The sequence below is a fragment of the Diadema antillarum genome, unplaced genomic scaffold (assembly GCF_040938485.1).
Source record: "Diadema antillarum isolate AM-2024a unplaced genomic scaffold, OU_Dant_1.0 seq00000002_RagTag, whole genome shotgun sequence".
Lineage (NCBI taxonomy): Eukaryota > Metazoa > Echinodermata > Echinoidea > Diadematoida > Diadematidae > Diadema > Diadema antillarum.
In genome coordinates, this window is record NW_027271124.1 from 1761316 (window position 1) to 1779308 (window position 17993).

A 17993-nucleotide genomic window follows, 5' to 3' on the forward strand; every position below is an offset into this window, starting at 1 on the left:
TAATTTTGAAATTTTTCTATAACACATGGGATGGGTTATGTGATCTGTCCTGATTTGGGGGAAAATGTATTTTCTTCCACATCTTCACTTTTGTAATCAATATTAATACAAAAATAAAATAACAACAACAAACTGTGACCCAAACCCTTCATAGTTTCAGCCTATCCGTGTTTACTCTGCACAAACTGCAAATAAAATTGTAATACAGTATTATGTAAGTCAGCATACCCTTGTCCTGGTCAAAAAAATCAAGCGAAATAGTAAAAGAAAGTTTATGGATATCTATGTATGCCTATGTTCTGCTGTTGATTGTTGTGGTTGGTTACCTATTGCTGATTCCCATTGAAGTGTTGGCAGTGTATTGGTAAATGCAACAAAGTGATTCTGCTCAAAACATAGTATTACAACAATTGCTTCGTTGCCTATGTACATCATTTAATCCCTGGGCCAGTTGGGATTTCTTCAAATATACAACTGTTACAATGAAGTTGCAGCTTATGCTGTTAACTTCTTCAATCTCCTTTTCTCTCCTCTTTTTTTTTTTTTTTTTTTTTTTTTTTTTTTGGTAGTGAGATGATTTGTACTCAGAATATCAAACTGAATCATCATTTATGTGGTTTCATGAGGGTGCGCAAATTGTGAGAGTTTTATATATTTATACCCTGTACAGACAAACTGTATAATAAAATACTGTGTAAGATCAAAGTAACATGTCCCTCACTTTCCATTATTTCAAGAGAGTCGTGAAGGTGTGACTGTGGCTTTCATCCACCACTTGTGCATGTATACTCTGCCGGAAGCAAGGATTATTACTGTGCTTCACACGTGGATAATACTCACAATTTTCTTCGACCTCGTCTCTTCCGAGGACTAACATAGTTAGTCTTAACTTCTGAATTCTTGAATTTCAAAATGCAAACTTTTTGCATTTACATTAATGTGTGAATATACAGTGTACATGTACATGGACATTTATATACAGGGTGTCCCACATAAGAGGATACACTTTTTAAAATGGCCCCAAAATGAAAATTATGATCAAATTTTGGAAAACTTTTTATAGATGTAGATAGCTGAAAGTCTCTTCTTTCATATGACACCAAAATCAGATAATGTTTCAAGCTTTAGTGAGCACTGCCCACTGGCCACTTTAGAACTTGGAAAATAGGTTATGCAGGAATCTGCTATCCACTTTGGATGAAGTGAAAGTGTGTTTGTGTGTGTGTGTGTGTGTGTGTGTGTGTGTGTGTGTGTGTGTGTGTGTGAGAGAGATGAGTCACAATTCTGGAAGCTGCATTTCATTGTCAAAGGTCCATCTTTTGTCATTTTGCTCCACTCCAAGCCAGTCATCCCACATTGTCTTGCCCAATACTCTACCATTTTTTTTTTTTTTTTTTGGGGGGGGGGGGGCACTCACAGCTATGGGTCTCTGCTATGCCACCAGTCAACGAAATGGACAGTGAATTTCCGCGCACCCTGCTTTTCATGTCCTATACAAAAGTGGGGAGTGTTCGTGGAAGCATTAAATATTTCATGACTCTGGTGTCATATGATGAAAGAGACCTTAAAGGGACTGTATAGTACTGGTTGAGGTGGAGATTCATGTTTTGAACATTCCTTAAGTGAGATAATGAACCTCTTATGAAATATGAAAGAGCATGTAATTTTAGAAGGATTCAATGTTTATTTGATGAAAATTGGTTTTCAAATGGCTGAGATATCAAAAACAGTGATAATAAAAGGCGACAGGCCATGCCTTTTATTAGGATCCCTTTGTTTCACCTTGTTTTTGGATATCTCAGCCATTTCAAAACCGATTTTCATCAAATAAACTTTTGATACCCCTTAGAATTGCATGCTCTTTGACATCTCATAGAGTGGTTTCTGAATATCTCACAAAAACGTTAAAAGCTGAATCCTCACCTCAACCAGAACTGTACACCCCTTTTAAGCTACCTATATGTCTAAAAAATTCCAAGAATTCCTTTCCTTTTTTTTTTCTGGGGCTGATTTAAAAGTGAATAATATGTATATTTTAACTCTTTCTCTCTCTATACGTACATATATATATATATATATTTGTGTTTGTACAGTGTATGGGTGTGTATATATGTATGTATACATATATATATATATATATATACATACATATTGTATATACATACGTCCTCATTGTCGACCCTGAGGAAGACGTATGTATTCGTCGAAAATTTGGTCTGAATAAATAGCACTGTTGGACTGAAATGCATTACCACCCTACTTTGTCTTCTTTTGTGTATGTATATATATATATATATATATATATATATCTATACATGTACATATACCAACACTGTACAAACATTATTAATATATATTAATCTTATATATATTCATATGATCTCCAAACTGCAATTTGAATTTTAAAAAAGAGAGTAAAATCTTGTCAATTATCTTCAGGTCATACATTGACTACCAGGTACCAAACCCGAGTGGCTGAATTTTGAAGATGGACCACTACAGGCTAGATATTGTAGCAAACTACAGATCACATTACTGCACATGAACAACAGGACACAAGCCATTTTGATTTTCATAATTTATTGAAATAATAGACAATTCTTTTTTTGTTGTGTTTGTTTCATCTCCTTTTAAAAAGAAAATTTGAAGCTCTCTTTACATTACATTTACATGCATGTGTTACAATGTACAAACATTCACATATTCAATATCTAAGATAAATTACCAACATATTCAACACAATGTAACCATGTGACTATCATATATTTTTCACTAACATTTTACGGCAAATTATATGCACGAGCTGTATATACTGTAAATGAACACAATTTTTTTTTTTCAAGAATGAAAATAATATACCTTTTCAATAAACAAACTCATATATATCTAAATATATAACATTGTGACAGCTTGCAATTTAGTGCTCTTGACTGCTGATAATAAATTAAAGCAACTGCTTAAAGCAATGAATTACACATTAAAAAAAAATGAAAATTACACACTTTTACAAGCTTGGGAATAATAAAAACTTTGAAGATTTCATTGATCTTGCAAATCGGTGTTTTGTTTTGTTTTTTCTATGACAAATCATTGCACTGTATTCATAGTCCTGTACAATTTGGGATAACAGGCAAGGTACATTTTCCATTATCTCACTGGTTACCTCTTGCTCAGTCAAGTTTGAAATCTTCTTCCGAACCTAATGCAGCCCTTATGGATTGAAAGATTTGCAAACGACCTGACGCATCGTCACCATCAGGCTCAGAGGGTACGCCCCAGACATGACCCCCAAACTCAAATCATCTCTTTTGCTACATGCTCCGCCTAATCACACAACAGCCAGTTTTGCTGCAGTAACAGCCTGAATCAAAACCCATGTGCATGGTACTAACTTTACCGAAGGCCAATTTCAATATGAAATTATGGACCTACGTCAAAGAGTGACATATACTTCGCCTACATACAATACATCAAATACTTTAATACATCAACATAATAAAATAAGCACGGCTCCTACCACCTGCACCAGACATGAGAAATACCACAAATTGAAACGAAAACTTCTGAGTCTCGTTTGCCAGCCAGCAAATCACAATTCAAAAAACAAGCAAGTTAGAAAAATTTGTCATATGATCCTACCCAGGGTTGCACACATGAAGAGAAGTCTGGTTTCCGCAAACAACTTTTTCTGTGACCTTTCTACGAGTGAGTTCAAGCAATCTCTTCAGTTTACAGAGGTGCATGATTTTATAATAAGCTGAAAGTTGTAAAAACAAGCATTTTTTATCTTCAGCAGTTGCTGCAAGGGTCAAAATGTTGACAGTTTACGAAGCACGGCTGTGAAGACTACGTTATATTACGATGCTGAGCTCGACAACAGGAATGGCAATTTTTTTTTAAGTTAAAAATTTGCTGAATCATAATCGTACTACTGAATATTCACAACTACAAACAGGCATCTGCCATCATAATGGACTTCTACCACTGTTTTGGGGGTCTCTATCCATGTGTCATCACCATAAATAGTAACATCAGCGTCATCAGTCCGTGAAAAAAGTGCACATTTTGTAAGTGCAGCATTACATTCATTTTTCTCTGTGATTGGTCATTGGCTGTTTGTGCTGTACAGTCTTACCTTGATTGCTTATCATTTGAAGCTATTCTGGGTGATTTTCAAGTTACAACAGGTGATGAAGTACACATCAAGTGTGTCATAGTCCCACATGTGATTTCAAATGTTTGTGGAGCTGACAGAGTTGTTAACTCTATTCCATTATAAGTAGACTCTCATCAAGTGCATATTGTTTAAAATCTTTAGTTTTCTCTATATTTCTACACTTCCTCTCTCTTTTTCGATCTTATAGAGGGGAAAGGGCAGCCAATTAGTAATATTACCATGGGTACATACAATGTAGGTATAGACTAGCAAATCCTGTACAAAGAGATGTGGAGAGTAAATGTGCTACATGGAACAAACATGGTGGCTTTGTCTTTGAGGAGGTTACAAGGAGTGTGGATTGATGGAAATGAAAAGCAACTTTAAGCAGGATGACTTGTTTCTTAAGATAGAACGTACACTGCATACATGGCTAAAATCTGCAGGTGCTACTAGCGACTCCATACTGGAACTTGTGCTTGCAGGAACACAAAACATAGCTAGAATATGAAATCTTTATATCTTTTTTTCTTCCCACAACTGGTTATACAAAGATGGATCCAAAACAGGCTCACATCTTTAAGGACAAATGATGCATGATGCAAAAAAGAAGAAGAAAGAATAATAATCATATTCCCTGCATCGTCTGGAATACTGAAAAAAAAATACATACTTCGGTTTCCTTCATTCAATATGAAGGTCAGTACACGTATAAAGAGATCCATAGGTCTGCCCTGTTTTCTTTATAACATAAGAAACAATGAGAAATAAGCTGCTTATGGAAATATACAAACTTTACATTAGTTTTGGCTAATGTCTGACAAAGTACAGACTTGGCATTTAAAATACAATTAATTTCTTTTTTTTTTTACTTCTTCTTTTGACACTGCATTGGAAATGGTCGATGAGTGGAACAATGATGGCATGGAACTTAATCAAGTGCAATATCACAATGACATGGGTGGCTAAGTTTGCCACGTTTCTGTCACATATTTCCCCTTGCCATCCTCATTCCGAAATGTCTTTCAAATAGGGTTCACTTAGTTCTCACTCCACGTGCAATAGGCATCTCTTGTCCATTGGAAAGTGTGTCAAATTTGTGAACATTTCACTCATGGGTGCAGAAAGGGTATCTAAACCCATACGGACATTAGGGACAGACTTTTTCCCTTAACTCTTCAAGCTGGAGCAAGCCAAAAGTACTACATATTATTGCCTTCTATGGTCTAAATTGATCATTTCCACGATATTCCATTGGCAGAATGGTGAGAACGGCATCAGAAATGATTGCGCTCTGCTACGCCTACAATGCAACGACTTTGGTCGATCTCTGCGAAAGAGCGTCTCAAGAATTTACACACACAAGTCAAACAGTTAACTGCACACAATATTCTTATCTTTTTTGCTTTTTTTTTGTGTGTACTAGTCTTGTTTGAGATCTTTTCTCTCTAGTAACAGACTGCAATACATATCCGTGCCGGTTTCTCATACAAAATTGTCGAGTGCACACAGCATGTGGACAAAAGCATTCAGCACACCTTGCTGCCCTCACCTCCAAGCTGTCGCCTTGCTGGTGGAAGAGCAATAATTTAATACTCTATTCCTCTATCCCATGGCAAGAAACAGTCTGTTGACTCTGTGAATGGAAGCCAACATAACAAAGCTTGATCCACACCCATGCACTCTTTTTTTTGTTGAATAAATATTTGTGAATGACTTTTCATCCATGGTGCCTCACAGCTGGGTAAACAGCTGAATTGGCCCTGATCTACCAACAGAATGAGAGAGAAAAAAAAGAGGAAATGAAAAACAGCAGCACAACTTAACAACTTTAAATTCACAAAGTATTTCATGCTGTAATGCTCAGATCTGACACCCAGTAAAGTGCAGTACCACCAAATCTGTTCTGGAACATCCCGATACATTTAAATGCCTGCCAGATTAGTATGCCCCTCCAAAAGGGCTAATTGATCAAATGGCTACCGCTTGCATCGGACGGGGACAAGACTTGACCATATGGCGAGGAATCACATCATCGTGGGAAAAATCTTCAGGCTGCATATTGGAACACGATCCCAGCTGATGGTGTCCATTAGCACAGATAGCACTGAGCGGTGCAGAGTCATAAATGGGCGGGGCTGGAGCCCAGGAGCCCCACCTATGTAGCCATGAAGCCACGCCTCTCCGCCTTGAGTCCTTGTTGTTCACGTTGTTGCTCTCAGACAGAGCAAGGTATTGTAGAGGCAGCGGCCGGCTGGCTACAGCGGGAGTGGCATGGACTAGTTTAATGCACCACCACGGTGTGCTGGGGGCCATCCTGCTGGTGTTGCAGTAACTTCGCTCCAACTCTCCTCCAACTTGCAGGAAGCCCCGTTGCCAAGGATACGGCCATCCTCACCAACGCTGGGCTGGGTGATGAGTGGCGTGGGATCTTGGCTGGTGTAGGTTAAGCGGGGAAGGGGGCTGTCACGCGTGTGATTCCATCTGAGGGATGGGGGAGACGCCGGGGGGTTCCTTGTTGACGGGCGTGCCTTTCTTCCGACCCCAGATGGCTGCCGGAAGCGGGGAACGACTCTTCTTTGGTAGTGGCATGGTTGCATTGATGTCAATAGGCTGTAATTGAGAAACAAGAAGTCAAATTATAATCATACGATAACACAAATTAATATCAGAGCAAACGCCCTCTCAGTTCACTGAAGACATTTTGCGACACACTCCCATTCAAATTTGCATCTCTAATATGAGCCTGCTTATTCCTAACAACAGGAAGAAGATATCTTTACATAACAATGCCATTTGGGTGATATAACTATTGACAAGACAATGGCATGAACTCTCTGGCAGGTTTGTATGAAAAGTTACAAGTTTTTCTTGATATATCCTATTTGTTCTCCATAAGGTTAGGAGGTATGTGGTAAGTTCTCATACATCACTACAGAAACACTGCATTGTCCTGTGCAGATAGTTCATCATGGCACAGCAAAGAGTATGGAGATCACATCGAATATCAAGAAATTAATGTATACTCCTGAACAGAATCCTGAGCATCTACGTCACAAACTCGACTGCTCTTCTGGACAGACTGCTTCTTTGTATCACATGCCTTTGTATCCTTTTTGATGACCTCCTAACAATCACTGTCCAAGAGGGAGAAACACAAGTTTACTTACCACGCCACTGTCCAAGGAGCTGGCACTACTCCTGTGATCTGCTTTATCTGCAGAGAGAGTAAAAGATAGAGAGAGAGAAAAGAGAACAAGAACGTCAGGCACATGAACATCAACAGCAGAACAGCAGAAGGTAAAACACACTAGCCTTCTTCAAAGAGCTAACAATTTCATGCCAAAGTCCCATGGGCTTGAAATGAAACCCCATCACCCTCCCCCAAAAAAACAAACAAACAAACAAACAAACAAACAAACAAACAAACAAACAAACAAACAAACAAACACACAAACAAACATAGATGTTTTGCTACTCAATGACTCTTTGTATCTTAAATGCTGTCTGCATGACAGTTGGAGGGAGATGACTGTTGGGAAACGATCAAATTGCTGGCACACAGTGGAAAAGTTATAAGAAGTGATATGACGTGCAGTCACATGATCTATTGTGCTGAAACCGCAAGCTGCTCATAACCCCCATAGCCTAATGTCACTGTAACACTAGAAAACAAGAAATCCGCAAGCAAAAGTGATTCACAAATCGGAGAGATTTTGATCTTTTCTCATTAGGTCATGAAAAGAGAAATTTAGATTTTCAGCAAACATATAATATCTTTCCTCTGTCTCCTACTTACTGGCTGCCTCTTTGAGGTCCATGAGGGAGTTGGAGAGGGTGGAACGCTTCAGGCCACTACCCTCCTTCAGGGGCGGGGCCAGCGAGTCTATGCTGCCGCTCAGGTTCTGGGTGCTGGCCAGGCTCTCCAGGTCAAGCCCCACCCCAGAGTCTGACGTACTCGCCTGGCTCTTACGGATCAGCTTCTGGCGCTCAAGCTCGGCTAGAAAGGGGGGGAAAACAGGAGAGATGAGATTCAAATTAATGAAATTCTTGCATCGAGTTGTTTTTATAGCAACTGACCGACAAATTAACCAACAAATTACATCAACGTAGAAATGTAAATAAGCACCTAATTAATCAGTGTTTTAGTAGTAGCCATGATAAAAAATAATGAGCATACATACTCGGGCTGGATTCAAATGAATGACCTCCTGATCACCGGACAGGCATCTCAATGAGATGAGATTAGTTTTAAAACATCAATAACAACCACACAAGATTACAGATTGGCGACCTCTCCTTCCCATTGGCAAAATGATGAAAATGTGCATGCAACCATGAGGTAAAGGAAGTGATGATTCAAAGACATTTCAGGGGTCTATCACAAGCATATATTCAGCTCAAATTTGAGAACTTTGCTCAATGGAGTGGTAGGAAATAATTTGGAAAATTCATACTGTTTCAAGTAAATAAACATTTGTCGAATCTCACAGGGATCAAAGATTTACATTAATCCCCTGACCACTGCTTGCAAATATGTCCTAAAATCCTTTATCCAGTATGTTCATATAGGTCATCTCTCCAATATCTACCTAAAATACATGTAAATGTAAAAATGCATACTCTATAGAGTCTGAAATGGGCAATGCATAATCAAAATAATTCAGGACAATCACAAATGCCGTAAGAAAATAAATAAAGAAGGAACGCACTGCACTGAGTCTAACAAAAGTATCCCGGAATCAATTTTACAAGAAATATATTTCCTTGTTGTAGGTGCAGGTTAAATAATAATGTAATTCACAACATATTCACACAGATTTCATCAACCTTTAGCACATTACATCAGACACCATTAACTTTTGAATTCTTATTATTTTGACCACATACAGAGACCACAAACCATGTCATAATTTAGGGGTGCAAAATGCAAAACAGAAGCAAATCTTACTGAAAAATATTCACAGATTTATACCAAAGAAAAAATTGGTGAGTGGTACATGTATATTTCAGGAGAAAACCAAGTGAAAAGGTGATGGTACACTTGTATTTATGGCTGGTGAGGTGTTCTGAGCAATTAACTCAGGAAGAAACCATATACACACTAAATGAGACCACCCAAACTTATATAATGCAAGCAGATTGAAGAGAAAAAATAAATTAATATGTTGTCAAACTGGCGGCAATAGTTATCAAAGATGGATGGCAGTAACATAATCATCAGAGTCAGAGTTGGCAAAAAACAGAAAATGCAAGGACTACGTATGCACTTGGAAATCATATTCAATTATGAGGCCGGCCTATGTCCTAGCAAAATGTGACAAAAATACAGTCGTGTGGCAGTCAAATCAATTCAACATTTGTTTCTCTCTCTCTCTCTTTCAAAGGTTTAGGACGGCAAGCTATCAACAGGTCTGCAGTTATTGACAGGAAATTGGGAGGATGTTAATGACAAAGTCACATGGTACGCTGTACAATGTAAGATCTGCATAATTTCCGCAATTGTGCCGAGAATGAGTACCTCTACGACTTCTGAGTAAGGTACATGTACCACTCTGAAAACAGTACCCAAAGCTTATAGCTCCATCACATGAAAGGAAACATGTAAGCTGGGCTCTCTCTTTTTTTTTTGTATTGTTGTTGATTTACCAAGGTTAATTAAATTTAATTGGAATCTAGTATATAGAAATCAATAGGACTGTATTTAATTGAACTCGTAAATCAAGGTTACCCACTGGTTTATGGGAATCAGATGAGACATGTGTTAAATCTATATAGGGAATCGCTATATTTCAGGGGATATGGCCGAGGGTGTTCGCTCAATGTAATATTATCACTGAATCTCTATTGGTCATTTGTGCAGAAAATGATGCAGACTAGCTATTAGTAATTTTAAAAGCATTCTTGGTGAAGTTGCAAAATCTAGAAGGCTTGGTGTGAGGCAGAAGAGCTATTGTGAGCAACAATAGCATAGACTAGAGGGATAAATATTGTTTAGAAATTATTGAAAGTCTTCACACATAGAACTAATCAGGAAACTAAATCATACAAAAAAAGGAACATTAAGAGGAATCAAAATCTCACTGCAATCCATGCTTTAAAATAAGAGGCTTCTGCAGCAATGAATATACTCAAAAGTCAATCTGTGACCAGGATTATTTTTGCCTGTGTATGAAGAGACATTGTCTAGTAGCATATTGCACCAACATTCATAGTACTTTGTTATTCAGCTCCGATGAAATCATAGGCAACTGTATTATCTAGTTCAAATTGATCAATATTGCAACAATGAAATCGGGTCTGAGAGTATGCAAGGAGGAACATTGTTTCCAAAGGCCCGAAAGTGTTCACTGGTTTGCTGAACAACTTTTCCATCTGCATGAATCAATGATGGTTGTACAACAAAAAAACTTTGTTATGCTATTTATTGTACCTTTCTCCGTTAATGTGGGTGCCACAGGCTGCTGATATACGCCACTTCATACACATACCAAAGCGAACAACTGAGAGGTGCAGATAGTATCCTCAAATCAAAAGTTCTGGTTATGAATCACACAAAAATCCAAACGAAAAATATGTTCTGCCATCATTGCTACCACTGCATAATTGATATTTTGGATGATTTCGGGACAAAACGAGGAGAAACCATTCCCTCCCCTCCCCCAGGAGAAAATTACCTGTTTGTGTTAAACACCACAATTTTGTGTTTGGAAATGTTTTCACAACACAGTAGACCTTTAGAAAGGGGTTTATGAATGGAAAAACAGAGAATTAAAGCTCTGTATGATCTGTTCTTTTCAAAAGAAAAAATTTTCATTTACAAACGGCCATTCTGTATATTCTATGAATGCTTTTGTCCTGCCTGCAAGATGATAAAATAAAACTATGACTTAGGTGGAATATCATAGATCATGCATTACCTTAAAACCTAGTTTATAAAGTTCTGTGTCTGTGTGTGTACATGTATGTGCACACATGATCATGATAGGCATGTCTTCATGTGTGGAGCTGTGTGCGTGGGTTTACATGTGTCTGTGTGTATGTGCATGTGCATACATGTCAGGCGTGTCTCCACGTGTGTGATACATGTGATACATTTCCCCCCACTCCTCCAAAATGTTGCAGTGCTCAAGGTATCGTATGCTGCTAAAAATTAAAAACAAAGGAACTTGAAAACTAAAATGAAGCTTGATGCTCCCGGTATCTTGTGAGCGTGCTAAGAATCATCCTTACCTGCCCATAGCTTCCGTTTATTATATGGAATGGCAGCTGAACACAAAAAGTTATAATATATGGTGGTCACTTCAGAGTATGATGAATTTCAACAAAACACCACGCACAGTAGTAGTCAGCCAATTATAATGAATGTGCACTTACGTGCTGGTATCATAGTGTGTTATCATACAGACATTCACTTATGATGTTATGTTTACTTGCAAATGAATGCATAGATGACACAGCAAAGCAAATGATGAATTACAAATGTTCAGTTTTGCAAACCTTTTATGCTACTATTTTTGCTACTTATCAAAACCATATCTTAATATGCACAACTGTATGAAGTATAGATGCTTGGTTGGCATTATGACAGGCAAAATGTACATAAATTTGAACTAATACCATAAAATAATCAATAAAAAGAAATATATCTTTTTCTTGGTGTTGACCCTTAAACGTTAGTGGCAACTAAAGCTGATTTTATGCCAAGAGGGGAGCAGGAAGTGCTTTGGAAATTATTTAGTGATTGCAGACTACAACTCAAACACTTCATTAAATTTGTGGCATTAAACCTAACATTTTTTATCTTAAAATGCATCAAGACACTACTTCTTTTTTTTCAAGCACTAATGGACTTTGAAAGAAAGTTCAAGAAGCTATATTGTCTCTACTATCACAAACATACATCATTGTACACAGTTTCAAATCATAGTCTATTTTGCTAGATAATCTAGTTTTCATATGAACTCCCTGGAAATTAGTATAAGGCTTGCAGAATAAGTGCCTTGCTTTCAAAGCAGTGTGAAAGAAGATTTATGAGTTTCTCTGCCTGTTTCCTCAGATAATTTTGTTCTAAATACCAGCAAAGCACTGTCTGAAACAGCTGGAGAGGAAATCATTGTTTTTCAACAAACCTCATCCAACCTAGCAATCCTATGTGGACCATGGACGATGGATTATTTGATTATTGGATGTCATGAAGCAAAGCATGGAGTCGTGCAGATGAAGTGTGAAATATTTTGATGCATCTCCATTAAAAAACAAAAAACAAAAACAGAGCTGGAAATCTTGGCAAGTATCATAATGAAGAAGGAAAAATCTACCAAAAAAAAAAAAAGACAAAAAGAAGAGAGAATTCACCTTCTATCCTGAGGCTCTCCATCTCCTCAATCTCCAGGATGCACTCCCGGATGTCGGCCACAAACTTGGTCCTGTCGTCGGGGTGACTGGCACAGAACGAGGCGAGCGTCTTGTCTTGCCGCGATACCAACCTGATGCCGTATGGATAGTCTGGTGGAGCCGGAGGGCAGATGGAGGGAAGGGAGAGATATATAACGAAGTGGTTTTAAATCACCAATGAAAATAACACTTGACTTGAAGGATTATCAATAAGTGAAGACATACATGGCAACATCGCCTGTATCAAGAAATTACAACAAGCCAACACAACTAGCATGCTTGAAATGATGATAAATGATTCAAAATGACTCCATCTTTGAAAAGTCTTCATGAACTTTGAATTCCCGCTTTCTTTTCAGTTTGCTATATATAGACTACCAATTACCAAGGTACACTCTATTGAGGTGAAACTTATAATAATTTTTTTCTTCTGTCTGCCAGTACAGTAAGTCAAATCAGTTTCTACACTCTATTAGTGTATCTCCATGATCTTAAAACTGATTTAAAAAAAAAACCACCCCATAAAATAAAAACAAATTCAGCCTGTCAATAACTTAGTCTGTTATTGAGTCAAATGACCAATTAGTCTATTACTCATATGATCACTGGGTTACCTCTGGTTAGTCAGTCAGCACTTGATAGTCAAATAGTTGGTCAGCAATACTGTAATATAATTAATTATCAAAGTTGGTCAGTCTTTGAGCTAGTCAGTCGGTCATTCACTCTGAATGGTCAGTCAGTAAGTCGGTCAAGCAATCACTCAGCTGTGTGAAGCGAATCGTCTTGGGTTTCAATAGTAATCAGGATGCACTCACGTTGAGAGGAGAACTCGAGAACCGTAGCTCCTTGAAGAGACACCCGATGTTTGTAGCCCAAGATGGCACCCGTCTTCTTCTTGTACAACTTGGTCACCTGCAAAATCAATTAAATCCAGTCACATTAGTCAAACCATTCAACCAACTGACGACGGACTGATTTTGCTACAACACACATTTCTCATAGACACTTGCCCAAGTATATTCGGGATTCGTCCTCAACGGGTTAAAGTTTATCAGTCCACGTGCCAGTTGACTACACCTGTCACATGCACTTAAAGACTTGATATGTTCCTGGTTGTAGTATTTTTTGCACTTTACATTATTTTCTGCTTTCGTAGGGTTTTTAAAATATCGAATGCAGGTAAAGACTGAGCTGAAATCTAGTTGGTTACAGTTGTGACCTTGAGACAGTGGTTGCAGAAATATTGTCAAATGTCTGCTGTAGGTTCTCAAATTACATATTTGCATGGGGGCGGGATTTAACATTATTGTTCAATAATGAACAATAATGAACAATAAAGGCTCCCACTAGTCATATGAGAAATTCAACGACAAATCAGTGGCTCCTTGTTTCGCACAATAAACACACTACAATATGGCTAAACCGTATACCATTTTGTTATATGGCAGCAGTTATGAGTAAAGGCAAGTATGATAACATATCATATTGCGGAAGCTCAACTTTACAATGACCATCGAAACAGACAGCAAAGAGACAGAGAGTCTGCTCCAAGTCTTCAGAAAGAAAGTATGGACAAGAAAGAGCTTTAGAATAATCCGTGTGTCATAGTCACATAATGGCACACACAAACAAATCTTCTAGACAAGCCTTTCCATACAAAATATGTCAAATCTTAAGCAGTTTGAAAGCAGTGAAAATCCATTACGACGGTCGTCAACCCAAACCAGAGCTCATAAACACTGGGAAGACAAAAAAGACGACAGCTCCTCTGTATTCTACCCACCAAAATCATGTCGTTGAGCAGGAAGACCTCTCGTATGTGTTTCTTGTCCTTCTTGGTGGGGTCGTTCACTTCCAGGAGACTGCAGGAGCTGACCAGCCTGCGGTGCGGCTCCGCCAGCTGGATGGAATACAATGGGTGAAAGGAAATATTGCCATGATACCAGTATTTTCTTTTTCTTTTTTTTTTTGCTGTTGTCATAATTATGTCTACTGATAGAAAGGGAAGGCATGGTGGTTATCTATTCTCAATGTACTTAATAACTAAGCATGTTTGCTTAATATCTTCTGCATGCAACATTCAGTTGTCCTTTTTACGAGACTTGTGCTGGAACTAAAGATGCACAAAATGGCATAAAGAACCAATGAAAAACATACAACAAGGATGGCGGTGAGCAAGGCATCTTTTCTGTTTGTTTTTCTACACTGGATTCACGCTCTGCCTGTCTTCATGTCCCTGCTTGCTAATCTGACATACATGTACATGTACTGGTAGCTGGCTGGCCGTGTTGTATGCCAACTGGTCTAGGCAAATTGCACACATTGGTGTCAAGAAAGCTAGTCGGGTTGATTTCAAACGAGGGTGGGGGCAATGGACTCACCGGGAACGGCTTTTCGCCGACAATGTTCTGCTCCAGCTTGCGTACTGCTGTCACATGGTCCTCTCCCGGCTGGAAGGACTTCTTCTTGATCCTCTCGTAGATGCCTTGTAAGAGTTCGGGATCCAGGTCATGCTCATCATCAATACCTGTTTTGGGTGAAAAAAATAAAATCATGTTTTTCTACATATCAAAGAAATGTATTCAAATTTATGAATGTTTCTGGTGCGACCAATTGGTCAATAAGTTATCGGTCAGTCCTCGCTAGGGTTGTTATAGATCTCCAGCAAACTTATTTTCTCTTTCAATAAGGGGACAGCGGTGAATGACAGTCATAGGTCAATTTCAAAACTAGATTTCTTGGTGCAGTCTAGATGTGAACTTGTTCTTCCTTGCTCACTAGAGGTAGCTACAGTAGCTAATAAACGTGCTGAGATTCAACTGGTTTGTCGCAGAAATGTTAAAAGTGGAAGACTTCCATTTTTGTGATGGTCCATCTGATCATGTCCTACTCTGATATGAAATAATTTCTGAAACCGTCATATGAAAAACATGCTAAGGATTTATGGGAAATAGTGATATGGTAATGCATAATCATTTATGTAGAGAAAATAGGACACAATCATAAATCTCTACCTCCCAAAGTTTGTTTTAACAGTTGAGACCAAAATCTTGTATCAACGCTTAGTTGAATATGTTAGTACAATGTACATTGGAGAGGAGAAAAAAACAAAACACTTAAAGGTTGTCCAATGCGTGATGATAGCTTTATCAAGGATGATCATGAACTGAACTGTGGCACTTCAGAATGCACTTTTATTATCTCACTTCAAAATGAGTGAGAAAGTTTCATAGCACGACATGGAAGTGTTGACCCTTTTCCCCCATCATACAGTATTCTGCACCGAGACGATAATGATTACACGACGATTAAACAGTGTTGTGGTTTCGTATCGTTATAAGCTCCTCGCATATCTCCTTACCCAGGACAGCGCTACAGCTTTAGTTTCGATGTGAATGTTAGCACAACATTTCCCCAACGAACTGTTTGTGAATGATCTACGGTGACTAACGCAACAATCCCAGCTGCAGGACATATACAAACGATGCAGTGACCTCGTACACCATGGTTTTCTTTCTCTCACATAGACTTCCTCATCAGAACGCCATGAAAATCATTTCCCTTTCCTTTTTTTGAATTATACACACACATCTCTTTCTATTTCAGCTGTGTTTATGGACAGAGTCACTGACCAATTTCCATTCTTGTTCACATCTTGTTTCTCTGAGTGTGTGTGTGTGTGTGTGTGTGTGTGTGTGTGTGTGAGAATTTAAATTTTAAATTTTAAAGAAATATTAAGTAAGATAAAAAGTCTTTTAGGATGGTGGAAAGAAAGAGATTTAACACTTATGGGAAAAATACATCTTATGAAAACATTCGCCTTGTCAAAATTGAATTATGTAGCATCACTTATTGTTGTTCCTCAGTGGGTATTTTCAGAAGTCGAAAAAATTACCTTTGATTTCTTATGGCATGGCAAAGACCGTATAAAGAGAAATATTATGTATCAAGATTATGAGTTTGGGGGTTTAAGAATGACGAACTTTCGGTTATTTGTTAAGGCACAACGTATTATGTGGCTAAAACGCCTTCTATATGGAGAAAAAGAAGTTGGGTGGAAATTATTTTTTGACTTCTGTTTTAGTACTGTAGGAGGTAGATTCCTGTTTATGTGTGACTTTGATTCATCTATTATGACAGATAATGTACCACCTTTTTATTCGGAAATATTGAAGGTTTGGCTCGATATTTATAAATATAGACAATTGGAAAATGAGGTTGTAAATCCAATAATATTTAATAATAGGAGTGTACGCATAGCAGGTAGGATGTTTTTTCATAGAGATTTATTTGATGCAGGAATAATTACAATACAAGATATATTAGATAACGGTCATTTGAGATCTCAGTCACATTTTCAAAGCTTGGGTCTTGGTTTTAAGGTAGAAGAATTGCTTAAACTGAATGATATATTTAATGCTATACCCCAGAAATGGAAGGATTCTATGAGAGCAGGTACACTTCAGCAAGTTGATTCCACAAACTTTGACTTAAAATTGATTTTTTCTGGTCAGAGAGTAAATTTGCAAGTTTTAAAATCGAGAAAAATATATGAGGCTATGGTGGAAGATTTACAGTCATCTTATGTTTTACAAATCAAAGATGACCACAGTAGCTATGATTATACAAACAAAGAAATAAAAGATCTTTTTATTAAACCGAGTAAGTGTACATTGATAAGAAAATATAGAGAATTTCAATTTATGATGTTACATGGCGTAGTTTACACTAAGGAGCGTTTAATGAAGTTTGGTTTTGTAACAGACAGCCTTTGTTCCTTCTGCCAACATGAGCCTGAAACTTATCTGCATTTATTTTTACACTGTGTTAAAGTGAAACCGTTATGGGAATTCATAATTAATTATTTTGATATAAATGAGTTAAGGAATATGAATTGGAGAGATATATTTGGGGGAATTTCTGGTTATTCAAATAGATCAAAATGTGTAAATACTTTGATTATCTTAACAAAATACATCATTTTTAAATCTAGAACGGGAAATAAGTTACCCACTGGAGAAAAGATGCAAAAGATTATTGTTGAATTAATAAATGAGGAAAAAATCCTTGCGACCAAGGCTGGGAAGCTACATGTACATTTACAAAAATGGGAATATTTTGAGACTTCGTTGAATAAACCAGTCTGAAGCTACGTGCAACGTCTGTGACTTTTAAGAAAATAGTAATGTTTCCATAGTATTCCACTCTTTCTTTTCTTCATTTTTTTCCCTTTCCTTCATTCCTCCTCCTCTTCTTCTTCTTCTTCTTTTTTTTTCTCTTGTGTTGTTTTGTATTTTCTCCCCCTCCTTTCCCATGCGTTCCTGTCAGCCTGTTGGCGGGCTGATTATATAACTATATTTACTATATTGTGATGTGTAGGCAAGAGCAGTTAACCAAATTAGGTGCATGTGTATGTGTGTGTGTATGGGTGTGTTTGTGT

The 17993-nt window shown here is 37.7% G+C and overlaps 1 protein-coding gene across 1 annotated transcript in view; it reads right to left on the bottom strand.

The window, feature by feature from the left end:
- Nucleotides 1-5699: 5699 nt before the first annotated feature.
- LOC139724886 (uncharacterized) overlaps nucleotides 5700-17993 on the bottom strand; it is a 269270-nt gene continuing 256976 nt past the window's right edge. The window contains exons 8-14 of the mRNA XM_071636009.1: nucleotides 14935-15080; nucleotides 14337-14453; nucleotides 13369-13465; nucleotides 12515-12664; nucleotides 7956-8156; nucleotides 7327-7373; nucleotides 5700-6769 (exon numbers count right to left, since the gene is read on the bottom strand). Of these exons, the coding sequence (XP_071492110.1) occupies nucleotides 6623-6769; nucleotides 7327-7373; nucleotides 7956-8156; nucleotides 12515-12664; nucleotides 13369-13465; nucleotides 14337-14453; nucleotides 14935-15080 (905 nt within the window). The 3' untranslated portion in view covers nucleotides 5700-6622. The remainder of the gene's footprint in view (nucleotides 6770-7326; nucleotides 7374-7955; nucleotides 8157-12514; nucleotides 12665-13368; nucleotides 13466-14336; nucleotides 14454-14934; nucleotides 15081-17993) is intronic.